At 37.5% G+C, this 23,887-nt stretch overlaps 1 protein-coding gene and 1 pseudogene across 1 annotated transcript; one reads left to right on the plus strand and one right to left on the minus strand.

Moving 5' to 3' along the window:
* The first annotated feature begins 7,508 nt into the window (after nucleotides 1–7,508).
* Nucleotides 7,509–20,973, plus strand: Vbp1 (VHL binding protein 1). The gene is made up of 5 exons (XM_041636997.1): nucleotides 7,509–7,627; nucleotides 10,358–10,424; nucleotides 12,634–12,732; nucleotides 17,765–17,903; nucleotides 19,944–20,973. Exons 1-5 carry the CDS (start codon nucleotides 7,521–7,523, stop codon nucleotides 20,012–20,014), a joined length of 483 nt encoding a protein of 160 aa, XP_041492931.1. The 5' UTR covers nucleotides 7,509–7,520; the 3' UTR covers nucleotides 20,015–20,973.
* A 796-nt stretch (nucleotides 20,974–21,769) lies between these two features.
* Nucleotides 21,770–22,918, minus strand: LOC121437158 (annotated as a pseudogene).
* Nucleotides 22,919–23,887: the final 969 nt, after the last annotated feature.

Consider the following 23,887-nt stretch of genomic DNA (forward strand, 5'->3'; position numbering starts at 1 on the left):
CTGTCAGTTATATTTTAAATAAATGCTGGTTGGACAGTAGCCAGTCAGGAAGTTATACGCAGGACAAATAGACAGGAAGTAGAGGTAGGTCAATGAGAACAGGAAAATTCTGGGATAAAGGAAGTTCCTCAGCAGTTCTGACCCAGCCACAGAAGAAGCAAGATGTGACTGCCTTGTTGAAAAATGTATCGAGCCACATGGCTATCACAGATAAGAATTATGGGCTAATATGAGTTATAAGTGTTAATAAGAAGCCTGAGCTAATGGGACAATCAGTTTATAGTTAATGTAGACCTTTGTGTGATATCTTTGGGACTTAACAATTGCAGGAACCGGGCAGGACAGAAACCCCGACAACAGTGAACTAACTCTAGGTTTTCAACTTTCATTAGCCACCATCCATGCTGGGGTGGGCTTTTGGGGATGCAGCTGCCTTTGAGTCATTCTCATCTAAAGTGAATAGGTATTTACTCATATTTCTTCAGGAAAAATGTCATGTGATATAAGTGCACTTGACCAAAGTCAACATATTACTTTAAAGAAAACAGACATACTAGAAATAGAAGAAACATCCTCCACCAGAAAAAGGTTTATATATGAATAACCCACAACTAACAATAAACTCAGTGGTAAAAAAAATTGAATGCTTCCTGCATAAAAACAGTATCAAGATAAATTTTTCTATTTCTACAACTTCTACCAACATTATATTGGAGATTCTAATAGAAATTGAGAAAAAAAGAAATAAGAGCCCTTCAGAACTTGAAAAGGTGCAAAATCATGTTCTTTGCTTTATATATTATTTATGTCTTGATACATAGCCTAAGTTCGCCTGTATCTCAGTTTGTAGCCCAGGTTGGCCTCAAACTCATCATTATCCTGCCTTTGCCTCTTGAGTGCTGGGATTACAGGTGTCTTTTACCACACTAACTACTAGAGCTAATAAATGAGCTCTTTAAAGTTGCACAGACAAGAAACATGGTTCAATGAACGATGGTGATTCAAACCTGATGCCCTGAGTTAAAGTCCAGGAACAAACATGGCAGAAAAAGAAAACTGGCTCCCATAAGTTTTCTTCTGAGCTCTACATGGATACTACAGCATTCTTCTGCCTACACACACACACACACACACACACACACACACACACACGTGCATAGTACATAAAATAAAAAAATAAAGTTGCAGGATACAATGATAATACAAAAACATCAGCAGTATGTCTATATACTAATAATGATTAAATTGGTTTTATGTTGAGGTCTTTGATTCATTTTGACTTGAGTTTTGTACGTGGGGATAGGTATGGATCTATTTGCATTCTTCAACATGTCAATATACAGTCATGCCAGCACTATATGGAAAATGCTTTCTTTTTCCATTTTCTATAGCCAATTTTTAAATTGGGTTATTTGTTTTCTTGACTCTTGGTTTCTTGAGTTTCTTATAGATTCTGGATATTAACCTTCTATCAGATATCTATCTTACAAAGAAAGATTCTCTCCCAGCTAGTGGATTTCCTTTTCACTAGGTTGATTGTTTCCTCAGCTGTACAGAAGCATCTTAGATTTATGAGTTCCCATTTTTCAGTTGTTGGCCTTACTCCTTGAGTGAATAAAATAATAAAATTCCTATTCAGAAACTATCATCCCACACCTAAATCTTTTCTTCTAGAAGTTTCAGGGTTTCAAGTTTTACATTGAGGTCTCTGATCTACTTGAAACTGATTTTTGTGGATGGCAATATATATAAACCCAATTTCATTCTTCTACATGTAAACATCTCATTTTCCCAGTTGTTGAAGATTCTATCTTTCCTCCAGTGTGTATTTTTGGCATCCTTTTTGTCAAATATCAAATGGCTGTAATTATATGCTAATGATAGAGATATTAGTTAATTTTACTTATTAATATGTGTATTGTGGGGGTTGCATGCACAGGGGTACATGCCAAAAAGTAGATATTGAGGTCAGAAGACAACTTGCTGGTGTCGCTTCTCTTCTTCCTACCATTTAGCTCCTGGAAATTTCAAGCTTGACAACGAGCCTTTGTTCACTGATCAATCTCACTCCTTATACGTATTTTTAATTAAACTGAATTATATACATATACAATCTGCTATAAGCATTCTTTTAAATTTTTCTTTATTTGTTCTGATTTCATGTGTGTGTTGAACATATATACTTAACAATGCAACCAGCTTTCTTCAGTTCTCCAGTCTTGCTTTATTTTTTCACAGCAACTCAACCAATTATCCAGTCGTCTTCTTCTAACCCCACCCCTTCCCTAAGGGTGTCTGGAAGTCTTGCTTTATTATTCCCCTCCCCCATGCGCGCCTGTGCGCCCGCACCTTTAAAAAAGATAAAAAGATATCAACTTATAATTACTTGGTTCTATATGTCACATTTGCTTTGACTTGCAAACAGGGTCTCATGTAGTGCTTATCCCACCACAACCCGTTTAGCAATACATTTACTTTTAAAGGGTTGTTATGTTTTTGGTTGTGAGCCTAGCCTTTAATGGCTGAGCCATCTCTCCAGCCCCTTCCCTATGGTGGGATATCTTTTTTTTTCTTTTGTATTTCTTTTAAAATTTTTTTAAATTTTATTTATTTTTTAATGAGAAAAGGAAAAAAAAGTGTCCGCCTCCTCCCAGCCTCCCATTTCCCTCCCCCTCCTCCCACCCCTCTCCCCTTCCCCCAAACTCCTCTCCCCCTCCCTCTCCAGTCCAAAGAGCAGTCAGGGTTCCCTGCCCTGTGGACAGTCCAAAGTCCTCCCCCCTCCGTCCTGGTCTAGGAAGGTGAACATCCAAACTGGCTAGGCTCCCACAAAGCCAGAACATGAAGTAGGGTCAAAACCCCGTGCCATTGTCTTTGGCTTCTCATCAGCCCTCATTGTTCGCCATGTTCAGAGAGTCCGGTTTTATCCCATGCTTTTTCAGTCCCAGTCCAGCTGGCCTTGGTGAGCTCCCAATAGATCAGCCCCACTGTCTCAGTGGGTGGTTGCACCCCTAGTGGTCCTGACTTCCTTGCTCATCTTCTCCCTCCTTCCGCTCCTCATTGGGACCTTGGGAGCTCAGTCCAGTGCTCCAGTGTGGGTCTCTGTCTCTATCTCCATCCATCACCAGATGAAGGTTCTATGGTGATATGCAAGATATTCGTCAGTATCGCTATAGGATAGGGTCATTTCAGGTTCCCTATCCTCAGCTGCCCAAGGGACTAACTGGGGACATCACCATGGGCTCCTGGGAGCCACTCTAGGGTCAACCTTCCTTTATCCCAATCCTCCTGTTTCCCCAAGTTCCCCCCCTCCTTCCCTTCTCACTTTGGTGGGATATCTTGCTCAACCTTGATACTTTTTTGACTGCCCAAGGCAGGCCTCATTCCCTATGAGGAGTAGATAAGGGTATGAAAGGAGGAAGTGGGGTGTGAAAGGAGGAGGAAGGAGGTGGGGTGTGGGAGAAGGGGAAGGAGTGGGAACTGGGCTTGGTATATAAAATGAAAAAAAAAATTTTTTTTTTTTTCGAGACAGGGTTTCTCTGTGGTTTTGAAGCCTGTCCTGGAACTAGCTCTTGTAGACCAGGCTGGTCTCGAACTCACAGAGATCCGCCAAAAAAAAATTTAAATAAAAGGAATTATAAAAACAAAAAACAAAAAAAGAGTGTTGTTATGAAGGGCAACGCTGGGGGAAGTCCTTGGACCTACGAAATAGCCACAGTTCTTGGTATTTTGCAGGTAAACTATAAACATTTGAATGCTTTTGACCCAGAGGGCGCTAAGATTCTCACTGAAGGTGCCCTTTGAGGGACACTGGTGCAAACGGCGGGTTATTTATGATATACTCTGAATCGGATCCACCCGTCTGCGTGAGGGAATTGGGATCGACCCGGAAGCAACTCTGGAAAATGTGCTCCTTATTGAGGTACAGGTAGTGGTGAGGTCTGCTGTAGTCTGGATTCCCAATGTTTTAGCTTGCTCATTCCCTAAATCTCTAACAGTCCTTTTCCCAGACGTCGGTATCGGTCCTCCAGCAGCTCCCGCTTTTCGACCAAATCTCTTCTAATCTTGTCACTCATACGCGTTTAGCCAATCATCGCCTAAACATAAGCACCAATGAATACACAGACTCGTAGGAAGAGAGGCGGGCCTTCACGTACAAACGATCCAATCACTGACGCCAACGGCAGACGCCTCAGAAGGCAGTTATTTGCGTTCCTGCTTTCTTAAGATGGCTGCGGCTAAGGACGGATGTGGCTTAGAAGCTGCTGCTGGAAACGGGCAGCGGCTCCACCTAGGGATTCCTGAAGCGGTGTTTGTGGTAAGAGATCCTGTTCCTTGGCGTCTTGGTCCTAGGTTGAAGATTACTTTTCAGTCGCCACACAGGTCTGCGTTGTTGGGGGAAGGTGGGGAGCTGAGCTGAAAGGTGCCCGGAGGGAATGCCCGGTCTGTTTTCCCCAACCCGCCCTCATCCTGGTTTTTCAGACCCTGCCGGGGGATGGCTTTGAAAAGTGGCCAGAAGAGGGAGTGGGGGAGGACTGCGGAGCAGGACCCGGACGCTAGGCGGTTGTCCGTTGCCCCCCGCCCCCCCCCCCCAAAAGGGTCGATTATTGAGGAGCACAAGACAGCGGTGGTGTGGTGCTGGAGACATAGATAGGTAATGGGTAGAAACTTACTTAGTATAGTGAGTAGGCGGAACTGAGTGACACCTAGTCACTTTAAGCAGGGTCGTGGTCCCTTTCCTTGGAAATGGAAGTAGACTGCCGTGAAAGTAGATGTTAGTTATCACGAATGTGAATTCCTTATGTGTCTTGCTTTTAGAAATTGAGGGATTATGCAGTGCAGTGGATAACTGGCTGTCATTAGGTGTCTGAAACCATTTTATATTTGGTTTTTCATTCAAGCAGTTTGGGGAGACAACAAATTGTATGCAGTTGTGAGAATTGTGGGGAATACAATTGGAAGGTTTCAGGTAACAGGGAGAACAACCCAAATTCAAAGAGAAGGTAGAAGTTGTATATATTTTATCACTTATTTGTGCTGAAGCACTGCTTGCTTTATAATCTTAGTTAGTGGAATTTTCCTTGACCTTTTGTTTTATACCAAAAGTGTGTATACTCCCTTCTGTCTAATATTCTTCAAAAGACCCATTTCTTTTACTTAAATCACATTTTATATTGTATATTTTAATTTGCTGGTGGAATAATTGTTTTGTGTATTCTCAGTGTGGCATGCTTTTAAAGGTATCTTTCAAGTGACCTTTACATGAAATAATATTTTCTGAGTTTCAGAAATTTTTTAAGAGATCTTTGTAAAACTTAGGAGGGAGTGGCTGTTGTTCCTATTTTGTAGATAGGAACCTATTTTGTGAAGAAACCAAGAAAATATTGTTCCTGAATATTTTATCTCAGATCACACATGATATAAATGAGCTATCCAGACTTCACATATGAGCAGACAGGAGATCTTCAGAACCTCTGGTTGTGCTCTGTTATTTAGGGGTTAGGTATTTTTCCTGATCCTACCACAATGCTTATACATAAGATTGTGTGTGTATGTATGTATGTATGTAGGTATGTATGTATATGTGTGTATGTACATATATGTGTGTTTGTGTGTATGTATGTGTGTGTGAGTGTAATTCCCGTGTGTCTTAAATAATAACAGTAGTCAGAGGTAACTTCAGATGTTGATTTAATGAATACCAACCTTATTTGAGGGCATTATAATCTTAATCTAAACCAACCTGTCTGTCTATCTATCTATCTATCTATCTATCTATCTATCTATCTATCTATCTATCGAGACAGAGCCCCACACTGTAGCCCAGGTTGGCCTCGAACTCACTGTGTGTACTAGGCTAGCTTCAGACTCATAGCAACCCTTCTACCTCTGCTTTCCAAGCGTTGAGATTAAAGACAGACACGTTGACACCTGGTTCTAAAATTTTATGGTTAAGGAAAATTGTTACATATGGTTAAATATACCAATAAGATGTAATAAGCAGCCCAATCTATATATACATAATTATTTTCATGTTCCAAAACTAATGGCAGAGGCGTGATATTGTAGCAATATAAAATTCTACAGTAGAGAGTATTTGAATCCTGCCCTGCCTTCCCACTTGCTGCCTAGCCTTGAGTATATATGGATGGCAATGTTTATGGGGTTACCGTGAAAAATAAAACGTGTTCAACTGAATTAAAGCAGTAAGAAATATGATAAATTTGGCACACAATGTGCTCAATTCTTTGACTAGGGAACATGAATAGACAGTGTGTTTTCATTGCTAATAGCTTTCTTTTTTTTTTTTTTTTTTGAGACAAGGTTTCTCTGTAGCATTGGAGCCTGTCCTGGAATTAACTCTTGTAGACCAGGCTGGGCTTGAACTCAGAGATCCACCTGCCTCTGCCTCCCAAGTGCTGGGATTAAAGGCGTGTGCCGCCACCACCACCCAGTCAATAGTTTTAATATTTACTACAGGAGAAATGTACAAAACATCTCAACCTATATATGAATCAGAATTAGAACGAGAAGACTAAATTAACTACATAATGTAGTGAGCTGCCCCAAATTGTCTTTCTTTAACTTATTTTTGTCTTTTTTTTTTGAGACAGACATTATGTAACCTGGGATAACCCAAATTTGTTGTATGTCTTAGGCTGGTCTTGAATTTCAGATCTTTGTGCTTCTGCTTCATGAGTTTTGGGATTATAGGCCTGTAATATCATGTCTAGCTTATCTATAACTTTTCTTCTGGCAGTACCTAGGGCTTCATGTCTGGTAGGCAAGTGGTATACTACTGAGCTCCAATCCACCTGTGTTTGACTTTTTATAATTATGTTTTTTATTAAAAATAAGCCTTTGGTAAAATTAGTTCTTGCTAATGGAGTCTATTAGACACACTTAAGGGTAGGCTCCATGCCCACCAGTAGATTGCCAATACAAAATGAATTCAATGGTATTTTTGTAGACTTTTCTCATTGCTTTGTTTGAGCATTTTTTTTCTTACTGGCTTTTTACTTGAATGTTATTTCGGATTTTCTGTTTTTATGGATTTTGTGTGTATGTTTCTTATATTTTCCTTTCTTTTTAAAATTATGCTGTGATTTTTTTGTTTGTTTGCCTGTTTTTTAGAGAGAGAGAAATGGTATGGAGTTGGGAAGGTGGGAGGATCTTGGAGAAGTTGGGGGAGGATATATTTTTTTTTTTTTGGGGTATAGAGTTTATTTAGTATTGCGAGGGTATAAGGTTTAAGGGTAAGGGGGTTATGGAGGGGAGAGAGAAAGAGACAGAGAAAGAGAAGAAAGGGGGAGGAGGAGAGGGCAGAGGCTGCCTCTTTAGAAGAACAGACAGGAAGAAGAGCGGGGGAGGATATATTTTATGAAAAAATTAAAACAAGCCTTTGAAGAAAAAAAAGAAAACTTGTTCTTTTGCATTTTATAAACAAAGTGAAAATCAGATTTATGATATAAATTTAAGATTTTATATTATTTTTCATATTAAAGGAAGATGTAGATTCTTTCATGAAGCAGCCTGGGAATGAAACTACAGATACAGTGTTAAAGAAGCTGGATGAACAATATCAGAAGTATAAGTTTATGGAACTCAACCTTGCTCAAAAGAAAAGGAGGTAATCAAAATAATTTCTATATTTAAAAAACTTTATTATAATTATCAATTATATAAGTTGTACAAGCCAATGAGTTTTATTCTGATATAGTCACACATACAAATATTGTGTCTGGATCATATTCACCTTCCCTGATGCCATCCACCCTTTCCTTTCCTTTAGTCTGGTGTATTTTGTTTAGCATGATGACATATATAGTTCTGTTAATTATATTGCAAATGATATGTTTTCATTCTTACTAATTGTTGTATAATGTTTCATTTCCACATAAGTGTGTGTACCATGCATGCACACATACTTGCTTATCCATTCATCTGTTGTTCTTGGCTATTGTAAATAGTGCCATAGTGAATATTAGTATGCACACAACATTTCCATGGTTACTTTGTTTTCTTTTGGGTATCCAGTTAGCAATCATATAACTGAATCAGATAGTATTTCCTTTTTTAGTTTTCCCAATTATATTGTATGCACATGTATGTTCAGGTTCATACATGCCATTGTGCAAACATAGGTTCTCATGTGCCATAGTGCATGTGTGGAGGTCAGAGAATAACTTTCTAGATCAGTTCTCTTCTGCCACTTTGTTGAGGCTGAGTCTCTCTTGGTATTTCTAATACTTTGTATACTTCAGGATAGCTTCTAGGTAGTTCTCATTTTGCCATGCTGGGATTACAAATGACAGCCACTGCATCCTATTTTTCTGTGAGTTTTAGGGATTGAACTCGGGTTGAGAGACTTATCAGCAAGTGCTTTTACCTGCTGAGCCATTTCTCTGGCCTCATTTTTATATTTTTGAGGAGTATTTATATTGTTATATATAAGAGGTATTATAATTTACATTCCTGTTAGCAGTATATAAGGTACCTTTTTTCGTATATCTTTGCCAGTATTGCTAATTAATTAATTATTTTTAAGACAGAGTATCATATAGCACAGGCTGGTCTTGATTTTAACAAAGGGTGACTTTAAGGTTCTGATCCTTCTGCCTTCACCTCCCAAGTGTAGGGAGTTACAGGTATGTACCATAAGGCCTGGCTTTATTTTTTCCTGCCATACTGGGTAATTGAACCTAAGGCCTCATGTGTACTAGGTGGGTGCTCTACCTTTGAGTTATATTGCTAGCCCTTCTAATATTTTTTTATTTTGAAATAGGTTCTTAAGTTGCCCAGGTAAGTCTTGAACTTTCAATCTTACTGTCTCTGCCTTCTAAATAGTTGGGATGACAGGCCTACACCACCAGGCATAGCCTGGTATTTTTGATGGATAGCTATTCTGACTCTGTTGAGATGAAATCTCTGTAGTTTTAATTTGCATTTCATCTTTGCATGAAGTGGAGATTGTTGGGAGAAGGGGCTGCTTGTTTGTCCCAGCCACCTGACTAGCTTAACCCTGAAATAATAACACAGAGACTTTATTAATTAAAACACTGCTTGGCCCATTAGCTCTATCTTCTTATTGGCTAACTCTTACATTTTAATTTAACCCATTTCTGTTAATCTGTATATCACCACGTAGCAGTGGCTTACCTGCAAAGATTTGGCATGTCTGACTCTGGCAGCTCCATGGCGGCTCTCACTCTGCCCTTCTTTCTCTCAGCATTCAGTCCAGTCCTCCCCACCTAGCTAAGTTCTGCCCTATCAACAGGCCAAGGCAGTTTCTTTATTCATTGATGGTAATTACAGCACACAGAGGGGACTCCCACATCAGGAGATCAGAATTTGTATGTATCAGCTTTACAACTTGGCCCTTTCTCTACCTCTGGAGATCATATATATACTTTTCTACCTTGTGTCTGTGATAGGGTAGCTAATAATTCACACTGGGTTATTCAAAGGGCATCTAGATGATTTGTACATTTTAAAAAAAACAGTATGACAAATGTATACACTGAGAAGACATCACTGTGCTTTGCTTGATAGTTAGCTTACTATAGTTTACTTGTGCTGAGTATGTTTACCTATAACAGCCTCATATAGTACTACACAGGTGATTGATGTTTTCAGATTTGGAATTTGATATATTTGGATACATGTCATTTTAAAAACTAGTTATAAAATCGATCTTTTAAATTTAAGCTTATAATCAAATGCAGAGCCTGTGTATCACTTCTACAGAATGTGGCCTGTTCTAGAAATGTTAGCAACAGGGAATTAGACATGAAATAAGACTTTTTACAGTATGTATTGAATATATCCATAGTTTACATATTATCTTACTTTTTAATTTAAAAATATTTTATGCATATGAATGTTTTCCTGTCTGTATGTCTGTGTACTGTGTGCATGCCTGGTGCTTGTGGAAGTCAGAACCGATATCAGATCTGCAACTGGGTTATAGATGGTTATGAACCACCACATGTGTGCTGGGAATTGAACTTGGGTCCTCTGAAAGAACAGTGTTCTAAACCACTGAGTAATCTCTTTGGTCCCTTAAATGTTGTAATCAAATGTTTATATTCTTAATATTCTCTATATGGCTTATTAAATATACTTTGTTTTGTAATATTTATCATAAATATTTTCTCTTATGTCTAAGTTTTATAATATTTATCATAAATATTTTCTCTTATATCTAAAATATTTAAATCTTAGGAAATATCTTAACTTTTTATATTTATAAATAGTTTTTAAGGACATATCAGTTGAAAATTGCAAGCCTAGTAAGATAGTCCTGATGTTTATTTTTGCCTGTAAAATACTATATTAACCTTTTTATCCCTCTTCACAGACTGAAAGGTCAGATTCCTGAAATTAAACAGACTTTGGAAATTCTAAAATACATGCAGAAGAAAAAAGTAAGTGTATTTTTGTTTGCAAGTATAAGTGGATCAGAATTCTTTGACAGAGACTTGATTTCCTTGACTCCTTGGTACTGGTACTTCATTTATGCAGTAGGATTCACCTTTACCTTCTTGTTAATGTTACCTACAGTAACATTAAAAACAGTATACTTACGTCAAAAAGATGGCTTTGTGGCCTTCCCTTAAAATCAAGTTTAATTCTCAGCTCCTCACTTAAATTACTTTGTGTGTGAAATTTTAATTAGAAATGATGTTGGGTATTTTTTAAATGTCTTATTCTAAGGTAGCAAAATTTAAGAATGTTTTCACTTAATTTTTATGGGTGTACTACTGGCATATTGGCTTCATAGTAGTAGTTTGGGAGTGATCATTCTGTTTCTGTTTTGTTTTTTATATAGTTTAAGGATTGGCTATAGATCTTTCCTTTGAATGTCTAGTATAAGTCTTCTGTGAATCCATCTGGTCCTGGACTTCATTTTAGCTGGAAGGCTTTTTTTCTTTTTCTTTTTTTTCTCTGATAATTTTTTTAAATATTTATTTATGTATTATATGTACAATGTTCTGTATGTGTATATGCCTGAAGGCCAGAAGAGGGCACCAGACCCCATTACAGATGGTTGTGAGTCACCATGTGGTTGCTGGGAATTGAATTCAGGACCTTTGGAAGAGCAGGTAATGCTCTTAACCACTGAGCCATCTCTCCAGCCCTCTCTGATAATTTTTTATTACTTTATAAATAATAAGAATCAAAATTTCTACTTCCTCCCCTCCTCACATTCCCCTCCCACTCCCCCACTCTCCTTCCTTCCTCCCCCTCCCTCCTTAAGAGAGGGCAGGGAACCCTGCCCTGTGGGAAGTCCAAGGCACTCCCCGCTCCATCCAGGCTCAGGAAGGTGTGCATCCAAATAGACAAGGGTCCCAAAAGGAAGGCTTTTATTTCATACATTTATTTCTTAGGAGTCTATTTAAGTCATTGACTTCTTGGCTTAATTTTGGTGGTTTGGCTGAATTCAGATGTTTCTTTTAGATTTTCTAGTTTAATGGCATACAGGTTTTAAAAATATTCCCTTATAATATTCTACATTTCTTTTTTGTAATGTTTTCCTGTTCATTTCTGATTTTGTTATTTTGGATCCCTCTTTCTTTTGGTTAGTTGGGCTAAGGGTATCTAAGTCATGTTAGTCTTCTCAAAGAACCAGATCTTAGATTTTTTGATTCTCTATATTGTTTTCTTTGTTTCTATTTAGTTGATTTCTGCTCTGAGTTTTATTTTTTTTTACATTGATTGAGTTTAGATTTGGTTTGTTCTTTTTCCAACTTTTTGAGTTATATCATTAAGTCATTTATTTGTGCTCTTTTTTTTTTAGTGTAGGCACTTAGAACTGTGAATATTCTTCATGGGACTGCTTTCAATGTGTTTCAGAGATGTGCTCTATTTTAGAAAAGCTTCCATATGTTGCTGAATAGAATGTATATTCTTTGGTCTTTGGATAGAATATTTGTAGACATCTGTTAGGTGCATTTGATGTATGATATCAATTGATTCTGATGTTTCTCTGTTTCTTTTGTCCAGATGACCTGTCTATTGGAGAAAGTGGGGTATTGAAAATCACCTACTTAATAATGGATTGATGTTAATCTGCATCTTTAAATCCAGTAGTAGATTTTTTTAAGAAATAAAATTGGGCATCCATGAGTTTGCACATATGTTTAGGATAATAATATCTTCTTGGTTAACTGTTCCCTTGATTAGAGTGATATATCCTCCTTATCTCTTCTGATTAATTTTAGTTTGAAGTCTATTTTGTCAGATACTAGGATAGTGACATCTGCTTGCTTCCAGGTTCCATTTGAATAAGTAGTTTTGCTCATCCTTTTACTCTTAGGCATTGTTTAACTTTGAAACTAAGATGTACTTCTTGGAGGCTTATTATAACCTTGATAGCTGAAGGAACTATTGTTTTATTTTATGGATGAGGAACTTGAGACATAGATGAATAGTGACATGCCAAATTTACACAGCTAGTAAGGAGCTGAATCAGAGTCCATGGCAAGTCATTTTAGCCATTCTTTATATAATAGCTATTTGTTTTTTTACTACTAAGTAAGTCTTCATGTTGGTACTCTTTTAAATGTCTTGGGATCCCTCCTTTATAACCTTGATATCAACCTGACCTGTCTGTGGTACTGTCATATTTTAAAGGACTCCACCAATTCAATGGAGACCAGATTCTTACTGGCAGATAACCTGTACTGCAAAGCTTCGGTTCCTCCTACTGATAAAGTGTGCCTGTGGTTGGGGGTAAGTAAATGTTACAGACACAGCTACTCACTGTATTTGTAAAAAAATGTTTTCTGACCAGCAAAACTTTTTTTTTCTTAAGATGTAATGTCTTTATCTCTCTTTGGTTTAGAAAGAATGAAGGTGTAGAGTTCAAATGGTCTTTTATTAGAAATGGACTGGAATTAGGAGTGTCTTTAAAAGAATACACACATTTAATGTTTTTTCCAGTCCAAGCAAACCTGTCCAAACCTACTCTTCAGCTGTGTGTGTATGTGTGTGTGGGGGGAAGGTGGGGGGTGGAGAGTGAACTCGGGGCTTTGAGTATGCCAGGAAAGCACTCTACCATGGATCCACATTCCTCAGCCCTTTGTTTTTCTAAGACAACATCTCATATGTAGCCCAGACTGTCCTTTGACTTCTAATCCTCCTACTTTTGCTTACCCACTACTGAGATTGCAGTCATGCCACCATGCCCAACTACTTCTCCAGTTACTGTTTTGTCTTTTCAAAATATAGCATAAGGAAGATAGAGGGGAGGGGCTATGGCTCATTTGGTAAAATACTTGCTTTACAAGCATGAAAACCTGAGTTCAATATTGAGAATTCACATAGAAAAGGCAATACATATATTTGTGGTCCCAGGTCTTGGGTTTCACAAAGAAATGGGGGGTCTAGAAGGAAAAGCTGAAAGGGGTGGAGGCAGAACTAGGGAGACCCTAGGCTTACACTAAGAGGTAGAGTCCCTAGGGAATTACCAGTAGTTTTAATGTAATCAAATTTTTTTCTTCTATTTTCAAAGTATATTCATTGGTATGCTGGCAAGTGGCAATCAATTTAGGTACAAAATGGTGAACAATTAGGGAGGAAAGACCTTTATTTGTAATATTTGCTGATTTCAATGATATAGTGTTCTGATCATTCCTGTATGATATACTGGAATGTATAGTTGAAAAGAGGTGTGTATACAAGTGTCATTTACATTTCAGTGCAAAATATTCCAAAATCCCCTTGTGTTCCAGTCCTCAGCAAACACCCTTGAGTCCTAGTGTCAGTGGTGGTAGGGAGATACATTGCACACTGCTGCTGGTAGCCTGAGGATCTTTCTTCCTCTTTAGGGACTGCTACTAGGTAAAAGTGGGTCTTTGACTATGCTGCAGACAATAACTCAGGGCTAAGGCAGCACGAAGCAAAGTTTATGAAGTATTTGTAAGAAATGTTTCAAATCTAAGTGGGAATGTTTAGAGAGAGAAGGTGCTTAGGAAAAGTACAGTACCCTCAAGGCACGGTTCTCAACTTCTCAAAAGAGAGATGTGCTTAGTTAGTTTTACTAGGGTTGAACTCAGAGGACTTATGTCTGCTAGGCAGTTACTGTATGTCTGACTTACACCAACCCTTTAATTGTTATTTTGGCCATACATGTTTGTAGGGTATAGTGTGGTAATTCAGTATGTATATACAATGTATACTGATCTACTAAGGGCAATTTAATATTATCATCTTTTTACTACTTTGAATTTAGAGTCATTAAGCTCTAAGGGTTAGGCTTTATGGCAATACGTATAGTCCTAGCATTTTGGTAGGCTAATTCCTTCAAGTTCAAAGTTAGCCTGGGTTATGGGATAAGACTCTGTCTCAACACCCCTCCTCCAGATATATAGAAATAGTAGAGTATTGTAGCACAACTAATAAAAACCAAGAGACGGATATTGGGGTTCAACCTGAAGATCAGGAAAGCAAAACAGCCAGCTGTTGGCTCTTACTTCTACCTCAGTCCGAAAATGGTGATCTTGCCTCTGGTAATCTCTGTCTCTTCCCGTCTACTAATCCTCTCTAGTTCTGGGATTAAGGGCATGCACCACTATCATCTGGTTTCTATGGTAAATTAGTGTGGCTACTGGGATCAAAGGTGTGTGTCACCACTGCCTGGTCTGTAAGGCTGACCAGTATGGCTGTTTTACTTTCTGATCTTGTGGCAATCTTTATTAAAATACAAATAAAGTATCACTACACAGTATTATGAACTGTAGTTAACACAACTGTTCTTTAGAACACTAGAACTGTGCTTTGGTATCTATTACCAAATTCCCTCTAACCTTACCTCAAAACCCCTCCTAGTCTCTGATAATCATTATGCATTCATTTTTAAAAAGCATCTACATGTAATATGGTAGCCTGCTATATTTCTCCTTTGTGTCTGACTAAAATCTTGTGTTCTAGTTAGGTTACTGATATTAATTTAGAGCTCCCATTATCTGCTGTGTGCCACATTGTTGCTGTGTGTAAAGGTCCCAAATCATTTCTTTGAAGATACTGTCTCTTTTTTTTTAACAATTAAGGTAAAATTTACTATTTAAAAGTATACAGTTTCATAGTTTTTAGTGTATATGTGCAACTGTGATCTCTTTTTATTCCAGAACATTTTATTTACCCCATAAAGAAACCCATTTCTATTAACATTCTACATTCCTTTTCCTACTTCCTTTCTTCTGGTATCCACTGTACTTGATTTTTACCAGATGGCTGAGAGCGTAGCAACTGCTAATTTACATCCTTTCTCTGTGTATTGGCTTCATTCCTTAATAGCCCAAAATACCCTGTTTTGTGTATAAACCACATCTTGTCCGTTCATTATTAACTAATAGATATTTGGTATATCTCTCCTTTTTGGCTATTGTGAATAAATTTTCGTGCCAATATATATTTTCAGTGTTCTTGAGTTATGTATGTGTCCTGGCTTTTAATGCTTGATTGCTTGCTTCCTTTCTTTCTTTGATTTTTGATAAAGAGTCTTTCTATGTAGTCCTGGCTTTCCTAGACTAGGCTGACCTCAAACTCATAAGAGATCTTCCTTGCTCATTGTCAAAAATTATGATATTAAAGGCATAAACCACTATGTACAACTATTAATGTTAGTTTTGTGTTTTTTTGTTTTAATTACTGTTATTTTAGTTAATTGAAGTTCAATAAGTACTGTTTTTTAATTATTTGAGGTTCAGTAATTACCATTGCAGCCACCCATCTTCTTTCAGAACACAGAGTCTTGCATAAGCTACTCAAGTGTTTTACCAATGAAATACATCCCCAGTTTCTGTTTTTCTTTTTTTTGTTTTTTGTTTGGTTGGTTTTTTTGAGACAAGGCCTTCCTGTGTGACCCAGGATGGCCTTGACCTCCCACTCTTCCTGCCTCAGACTAGCAAGTGATGGGTTAATGCTTTTTGCTTCTTTGTTCTTTGACAGATTGTTTTGTATCCCAGGCTTGCAACAAACTGTGTAGCTGAGGATGACCATGAACTACTGATCTCTGCCTCCTGAGTATTAGAATAGATGTGACTTTTTCTGTTTTTCTTTCCTGAGACAAACTCTTACTATATAGCACAGACTGGTCTTGAGCTCAGATTCCCCCTTCCTCAACCTCCTGCATTCCAGGATTATAGCCACAAGTCTCTGTTAAGCTTTAATACTTGTTTGACAGATAATATTTTTATATGTAATTTAAAAGGCATGAAAGCACCATCTTAGTCATTTTCTCTATGAGTCAATTATCACCGACTGGGTAATTTATAAAGTATTAGGTCTGTTTGCTATGTCTGGAAACTGGGAAGTCCAAGAGGATGGTGCCAGCATCCGGTGAGGGCCATAGGCTGTGTCATATGGTAGAAGAGATCATTTGGTAAAACTGTAAGGCATACTAGCTTACTAATGCCATCATGTAAGTTCCTCATGATGTCATCTAAATCTAATGGCTTCCTAAAGACCCTGTCTCAATATTCTACTAGTATATGTATTTGGTACTTTTCATTCTGGGAGACAAATCTATAGCAAAGATATCCTGTGAAGAGCCTACTTCTCTTTAGCACAGTGTACCTGCCTTTAAAGTAACCAGTAGTCTATTTCTTGGTATCCTTCATGTTGACTGAGGTTTCTGTTGACAGAGGTTTCTGTCCCACCTGGTCCTATAGCCGTTCAGTCACAAAGAAATACACAGAGGTCTACATTAATTATAAACTGGTTGACCTAGTAGCTCAGGCTTCTTATTAACTAATTCTTTTTTTTTATTAAAAATTCCCGCCTCCTCCCTGCCTCCCATTTCCCTCCCCCTCCCCCTACTCCCCATGCCCCCCTCCCCTCTCCTCCCTCTCCAGTCAGAAGAGCAGTCAGGGTTTCCTGCCCTGTGGGCAGTCCAAGGTCCTCCCCCCTCCATCCAGGTCTAGGAAGGAGAACATCCAAACTGGCTAGGCTCCCACAAAGCCAGAACATGAAGTAGGATCAAAACTCAGTGCCATTGTCCTTGGCTTCTCAGTAGCCCTCATTGTCCGCCATGTTCAGAGAGTCCGGTTTTATCCCATGCTTTTTCAGTCCCAGTCCAGCTGGCCTTGGTGAGCTCCCAATAGATCAGCCCCACCGTCTCAGTGGGTGCTTATAACTTATATCAGCCCATAATTCTTGTCTATGTTAGCCACGTGGCTTGGTACCTTTTTCAAGGCAGTCACATCTTGTTTGCTCTGTGTCTGGCTTCCTCTATGTCTGGGTGACAACTACAGACTGAAACTACCCTCTTCCCAGAATTCTTGTTGCCCCACCTTTACTTCCTGTCTGATCGCTGTTATCACACCTATACTTCCTGTCTGGCTACTGGTCAATCAGCATTTTATTAAACAAGTACAAGAAGCATATCTTTATAGGGTAAAATCATTGTCCCACAGTACCTTCAAGAAAAATTTTATACATTCATAGGTAAAGACCATATCCATCTGCCCTTTTACAGAAATGGTAACACACACTATTCTTTTTCCCATTTCATAATGTGTGTTGTGATTATGTGTATTGATATTTCATTTTCTACATATCTGTAACTCTGGGGTCAGCAAGTTTTCTGTAAAGGCTCAAATAGTAATATTTTCTATTTTTTAAGGCTGTATGGTCTTTGTCTTATGCTCTGCTGTAGCACAGTATAAGACAGTGGGCTGGTTTGGTTCAGGGGCTGCAGTTTGCAGACATTTGCATTAACATGGAGATTGTTAAGTAATTGTCATGACTTTTTTCTCTTTAGGCTAATGTAATGCTTGAATACGATATTGATGAAGCTCAGGCATTGTTGGAAAAGAATTTATCAACTGCCACAAAGAATCTGGATTCTCTTGAGGAAGACCTTGACTTTCTTCGAGATCAGTTTACTACTACAGAAGTCAGTATCCTTTTAAGAAATAGGCAAAGAGAAGGAGAAAGATTTTTTAAAATTCCTATGTTGTTTTTATGGGGAGACAGACTTTATTCTTTTTTTTTTAAAGATTTATTTATTTATTTAGTTATTTATTTAGTTATGTATACAGTGTTCTGCCTGTACTCCAGAAGAGGGCACCAGATCTCATTATAGATGCTTTGTGAGCCACCATGTGCTTGCTAGGAAATGAACTCAGGACCTCTGGAAGAGCAGCCAGTGCTCTTAACCTCTGAGCCATCTCTCCAGTCCCCCCATGACTTTATTCTTAAATAAATGTGAAGTTGGAGATTGTATAAGATAATGGCTATCAGCCGGGCGGTGGTGGCTCACGCCTTTAATCCCAGCACTCGGGAGGCAGAGGCAGGCGGATCTCTGTGAGTTCGAGGCCAGCCTGGTCTACAAGAGCTAGTTCCAGGACAGGAACCAAAAGCTACGGAGAAACCCTGTCTCGAAAAATCAAAAAAAAAAAAAAAAAAAAAAAAAAAAAAAAAAAAAGATAATGGCTATCTTATTTGAATCAAAAAGCTTAGAGATAAAATAATAAATTTGAAATATAGAGACATGAACAGCAAGCAGATTCACACTGCTCAGTAAGTTTTTTCAAATAAATTGACTTAATCAGTTAAAAAAAACATTAAAAATTCTCTTCTAGCTACTTTGAGGCATACAATAAAATGTCCACCATAGTCATTGTACTATGTCACAGAACATGAGCTGTTTGTTATTCTCTGTTCCGACTGAGCTCCCAAACCTGTCAATCATCTGTCCCCAGCCCTCCTGCCACTGTTATAATCAAATAGTTTAATTTCACAAACATTTAAAAGTCCTCTGTGTTATTTTACTCACCCCTAAAATACCACAGGCATTTTGTGTTTCCTTTTGTTCTTTCCTTCATCTGTTCCTCCTACCTAGAACTATTTCTCTTTTTATACTTGATGGTAATCCTTTATCCTTCATATTTCAATTTAAACATCAGAGAATTTCTCAACTCTTTCTAATTCTGTCAGAGCAGTCCCCCACTGTACATATAGTACTTTGTTTTTCTTGCTTAACCCAAAGCTTTTCAATTGTAGGACCTACAGTCTCTCCCAACATGTAGTATGTAGTAGGTATGTTCTTGCAAGAGAGGTTTGTTTTGAGGCTTAGTGGCAGGATCATCTGATTAGTGAACACTTGATTCAGCTGTGAGATTCTGGGGCTCTGGGAGAAGCTAGACTTTATGGAAAAGAAAAGGTGTTATTGTGCGAGAAAATGAGATTCAATGGAAGAAGTCACCTAAGTTGGATCCTAGAAACCTGGAGAAATGCCATTTATCATTGATATAGTAATGTATAAACTGGAAAAGTTAGAGTGCTAGACAGACATTAGAATAAGTTCTGATGAATCTAAACTCCATGAAGGAAGGGACTTCAACTAGCTAATTCAAGTATGTGTAGAGTACCTAGTCACACAGATACTTAGTAAACTAGAGGATCTGTTAAGCCCAGAGAACTGTAAGATATAAAATTTTTAATAATTGTACTCATTTTAACATTTTGTGCTGGGATATAGAGTCAGAGATTTTTGAAACTTTGTGAATGAAGAATTAGTTTTAAAACTTGTCAAAATAATAGAAAAAATGAGTTAGTCATAGTGGTATGTACACTACAGTTCCATATACTTGGGAGTTTGGGGTTTTAGTCTGAACCCATGAGTTTCAGGTAATCCTGGGTAGTATTGTAATATGTCTCAAATTTGTTGAGAGTATCTAGCATATATTCATTAAGTGTAGTGTTATAGTTGACTAGATATGCTAAGCAGTTATTGATTGGAAGTCTTGATTTTTTTAGAAGTTAATTCCAGAATTTTCTTAGCAATTGATAGTATAACAACATGGCTGTCAATAGTAGTTGCCACTAGTATTTTTGTTTGTGTGATTTCTGTGTCTTTGTTTCACTTTATGAGTTACTGATAATTTCATTTGTTATCTTTAGCATTATATTTGCATTTTCTTTGACAATTCTTGCAGATATGGCTAGGGTTTATAATTGGGATGTCAAAAGAAGAAACAAAGATGATTCTACCAAGAACAAAGCATAATACCGGAATTGAAAATGTGGTTCAGGTTTCCAAACATGTTAAATAAGCCAGTGTTTATCTTTAAAGATTGATGTAACTTTGAGTGTTTTTTTTTCACAGCAGAAATAATAAAAACATAAGGACACCATTTTATTTATGAAAACAAAAATTACTTTCAAATATTTTATGAAAGTAACAGTATTCTTTTCATATTTCCCTACAAAGTAATGCTGCTTTTGTTTTATTTTTATCTGTTATAAGACAACTCTTAACTGAAATGGCCGAAAACTGTGAGGAATGCTATGGAGGCTGCTGAATGCTGAGCACCGGCACAATTTACACAATTTTTTCTTTACCGCTTGATGTTACTCTCACTTAATGTGGTAAACCTTTTAGAGGCAAGAAAGACAATTCAATATTTGTAAACTTGTTTTTCTTTAGTTTTTGTAGGATATCATCCTTTGTTGCTGTTGTGTTCTATAAATGGGGTTTCATGCATTTCTGCCATACCAATAGCTTTTATGATACTCTAATCTTTTCAGAAAATGATTATTTACTTTCATACACAGTTTGAGGGCTATTGACATATATAAAATTTTGACCCCAAATAAGTACGCTATGTCTTTGCAATGCCAGTATAAGGGAGACTTGATCAATGTGAGAGAACACTACCCATTCAAAACTTTATGCTAAGATAATTTTATATTATGTAACAGTTCTCCAAAGCACCTTGAACAGGACTATTAACATAAATGTAAATCTGCATTGGTTCAAAAGAGTTGGAAGCTTTTTTATTTGTGATAAAATTGCATAGGAATGATAAAATTGATGGAAAGACATTGGCACTGTGGTAAAAGTACTTCGTGGTACAGATTCTGGTAAAAATAGATGCATGTTATTCTATCTCCATGTAGTAAAAAAGTATACTTGTACGATGTTTTGTACTTGTATTTCATGTAATTAAAACAATTATATTCAAACTGTTGCCTGATACCTTTTTCATGTTAATCTTTATCTTAATCTGTGTAGGTTTCTGGAAAATACCAAAAGTCAGGTAAAACAAGCATTTATATTGTATGGGTCTGGAGACTGGTAAGTTCAATTGAAGTGCAAGGGCAGAGCCCTCATGATGTACTCATTTCTCTAACTTCCCACATTCATCCTAATACTTTGAGGTATTAGCACTTATATTTTAACATGAGAAAAACATTTCAGATGATATCTAAGGTTAACATAGGTCTTTTCACATTTTATGGGGTTCATTTACATGTACCTAACTAGTATATGTTAAGAGCTTTTTTGTGGAAACAACAGAAAATCCCATTGGAAGGAATACAGATAAATAAGATTTTAATCTGAAATATACCAAACTTTCTTTTTTTATTACTAATTTTTTTGGACAATATATTTTGATCATGTTTTTCCCATACCTCAACTCCTCCCAAACTTTCTTGGTTTAGTTTCTCTTTTATGAATTTTTTAAATTTTAGAATTTGAAGTTTCTAAGTACTATTTTTCCCACACTGTAGTAGATATATTGGTACAGGGTGTTCCTGTTAATATAGGAATGGTGTTTCTCTTCTGTAAACATCTATTTTGTTTTAAATATCTAGAAAGATTAAATATGAATCTGCAGTTAATGTAAGGAATGTGAAGAAAACTGCCGTGTGGTAACAATAAATTATACAGTACAAATTAAGTTAATCATTCGATAAATGTTTAATGTTTCATGAGCACTGTTAGTTCCTAGTAAATGAAAGATATTTAATCTTTTTTCTGTTTCAAATGTCATTTTATTGCAAATTGTATAACTAATTACAAGTTTAAACTATAATTTGGTAATTTTAGTCGGGCAGCAAGTTACTGCAAGTTACTTATTCAAAGGTGATCTTCAGTCAACTCCAGATACACAAGGATCAGAAATACCTGACTGGCCAATAGGGTTAAGTCACTAAATAAATGAATCTCGATCATTTCTCAGGAAAGGTACACTGTGATTTCAATAGACAGCAATACAGGAAGAGTTCTTCACACAGACTACTTCCCATTTCTCTCTGGCCATCTCAACTGAGATAGCTCCATTCACATAACTGGCTGAGCTTGAGCCTTCTTAGCAAGCAGCTTTAGGTCGGAAATGCACTTGGCAATGGTCTCCTTTTCCTGCTGTGCAGAAATGCTCTGCACCACATGCTTTTCCACCCAGTCTATCATGTGCTCTTGCTCCTTGCGACGCATCATGTTCTGTACAGAAATATGGTAGTCCAGGCGATTCTTTACCTCCCTTATATGCTCTATGGAGCCGTTCCCGGTAGTTGACTTCCAAGGCCAAGGCAATATTATTCCTCTGAACATCGAAGAGATAGTGGCGCTTCTGAACCAGTGCCTGCTGTGCCTTCTCCATGTCAATTGCATCCTGGAATTGTTTGATGGTTGCTTGCTTTACTTCTTCTAGTTGAGCAATTTTTTCCTCATTAAGTTTATCAAGAAATTCTCCAATAGAAGCACCATATTTCTTAATCACATAGACAATCAACCCTACTACTGTTATGGTAGAGAAGGTCTCTGGGGTAATCACATATATTTCTTTGGACAGAAAATACAAGCTAAGCCCAGTTCCAAGCACGTAGGGTCCTGTTACGCCAGTTTTAGGGTAAAGGAACTGGAAAAATTCTTCAGGAATCAGCCCAAGACGTACTTTTCCTCCATATTCAGGAAGAGGTGGTACAGGGGCGAGACGTGGCTGTCCTGTGTGAAAGACCCTTGTCGCTTGTACTACCCCTGGTCCCAGGACAGCCGCGTTCTTCAGACACGGGGCCGCTGCGGCGGCGGCAGAAAGTACCACCCGGGACAGCATGGTCTGCAAAGGTCCAGGCAGCGGACTTCACGTCCCCGTGACCCCGACCGGAGACTGTCAGGGGCAGGAGCCAAAGATATTTAATCTTAACTCTACTAAATTATTTCTTTCATAATGAATGATCTGATAGGTCTGCCTTTTTATGTTACAAGGCCTTTTCCCTTTGCAGCTCTTAATATTCTTTCTTTACTCTGTATGTTTAGTGTTTTGATTATTATGTTTTGAGGGTATATTTTTTGGATCCAGTCTTTTTGGTGTTTTGTAAGCTTCTTGTATCTTCATAGCTATGTCTTTCTTTAGGTTGGGAAAGTTTTTTTCCATGATTTTGTTAAATATATTTTCTGTGCTTTTGAGTTGAGTTTCTTCTTGTTTTATACCTATTTTTAGTTTTTTTTTTTCATGGTGTTCCATATTTCCTGGATATTTTGGGTTAAGGTTTTGTTAGATTTAATGTCTTCTTTGACTGATGAGTCTATTTCCTCTATTGTATCCTCAGTGCTCGAGATTCTCTCTTTTGTCTCTTGTATTCTGCTGTTTATGCTGTGTTTGTGGTTCCTGATAGTTTTCTCATGATTTCTGTTTCTATAATTTCTTTGGCTTGTGTTTTCTTTATTGTCTCTATTTCATGTCTTGAATAGTTTCTTTCATATGTTTGATTGTTTTTTCTTGGTTTTCTTTAAGGGATTTGCTGATGTCTTCCAATTTTTTGTTTGTCTTTTCCTCCATTTCTTTGAGGGAGTTTCTCATTTCCTCTTTAAGAGTTTCAGACCTTCTCCTGAAGTTAGTTTTTAAGGTTGAGGTGTGTTTCTTCTATACAGAAGAAGGATGGATCCTGCTTTCGCATCCATTCTCTTAGCTTGTGTCTTTTTATAGGTGAATTGAGTCCATTGATATTAAGAGATATTAATGACCAGTATTGGTAATTCCTGTTATTTTTCATGATAGTTTTTGTTTCTCTTCTTTGTGGTTTACTGGTGTGAGATTATTTTCTGTGTGTGTATGTGTTTTTTTTTTGGGGGGGTGCAGTTAGCTTCTTTGTG

This window comes from Microtus oregoni, unplaced genomic scaffold (assembly GCF_018167655.1).
Source record: "Microtus oregoni isolate MIOR12 unplaced genomic scaffold, Mior012 000050F_ref0000143, whole genome shotgun sequence".
Classification (NCBI taxonomy): Eukaryota; Metazoa; Chordata; class Mammalia; order Rodentia; family Cricetidae; genus Microtus; species Microtus oregoni.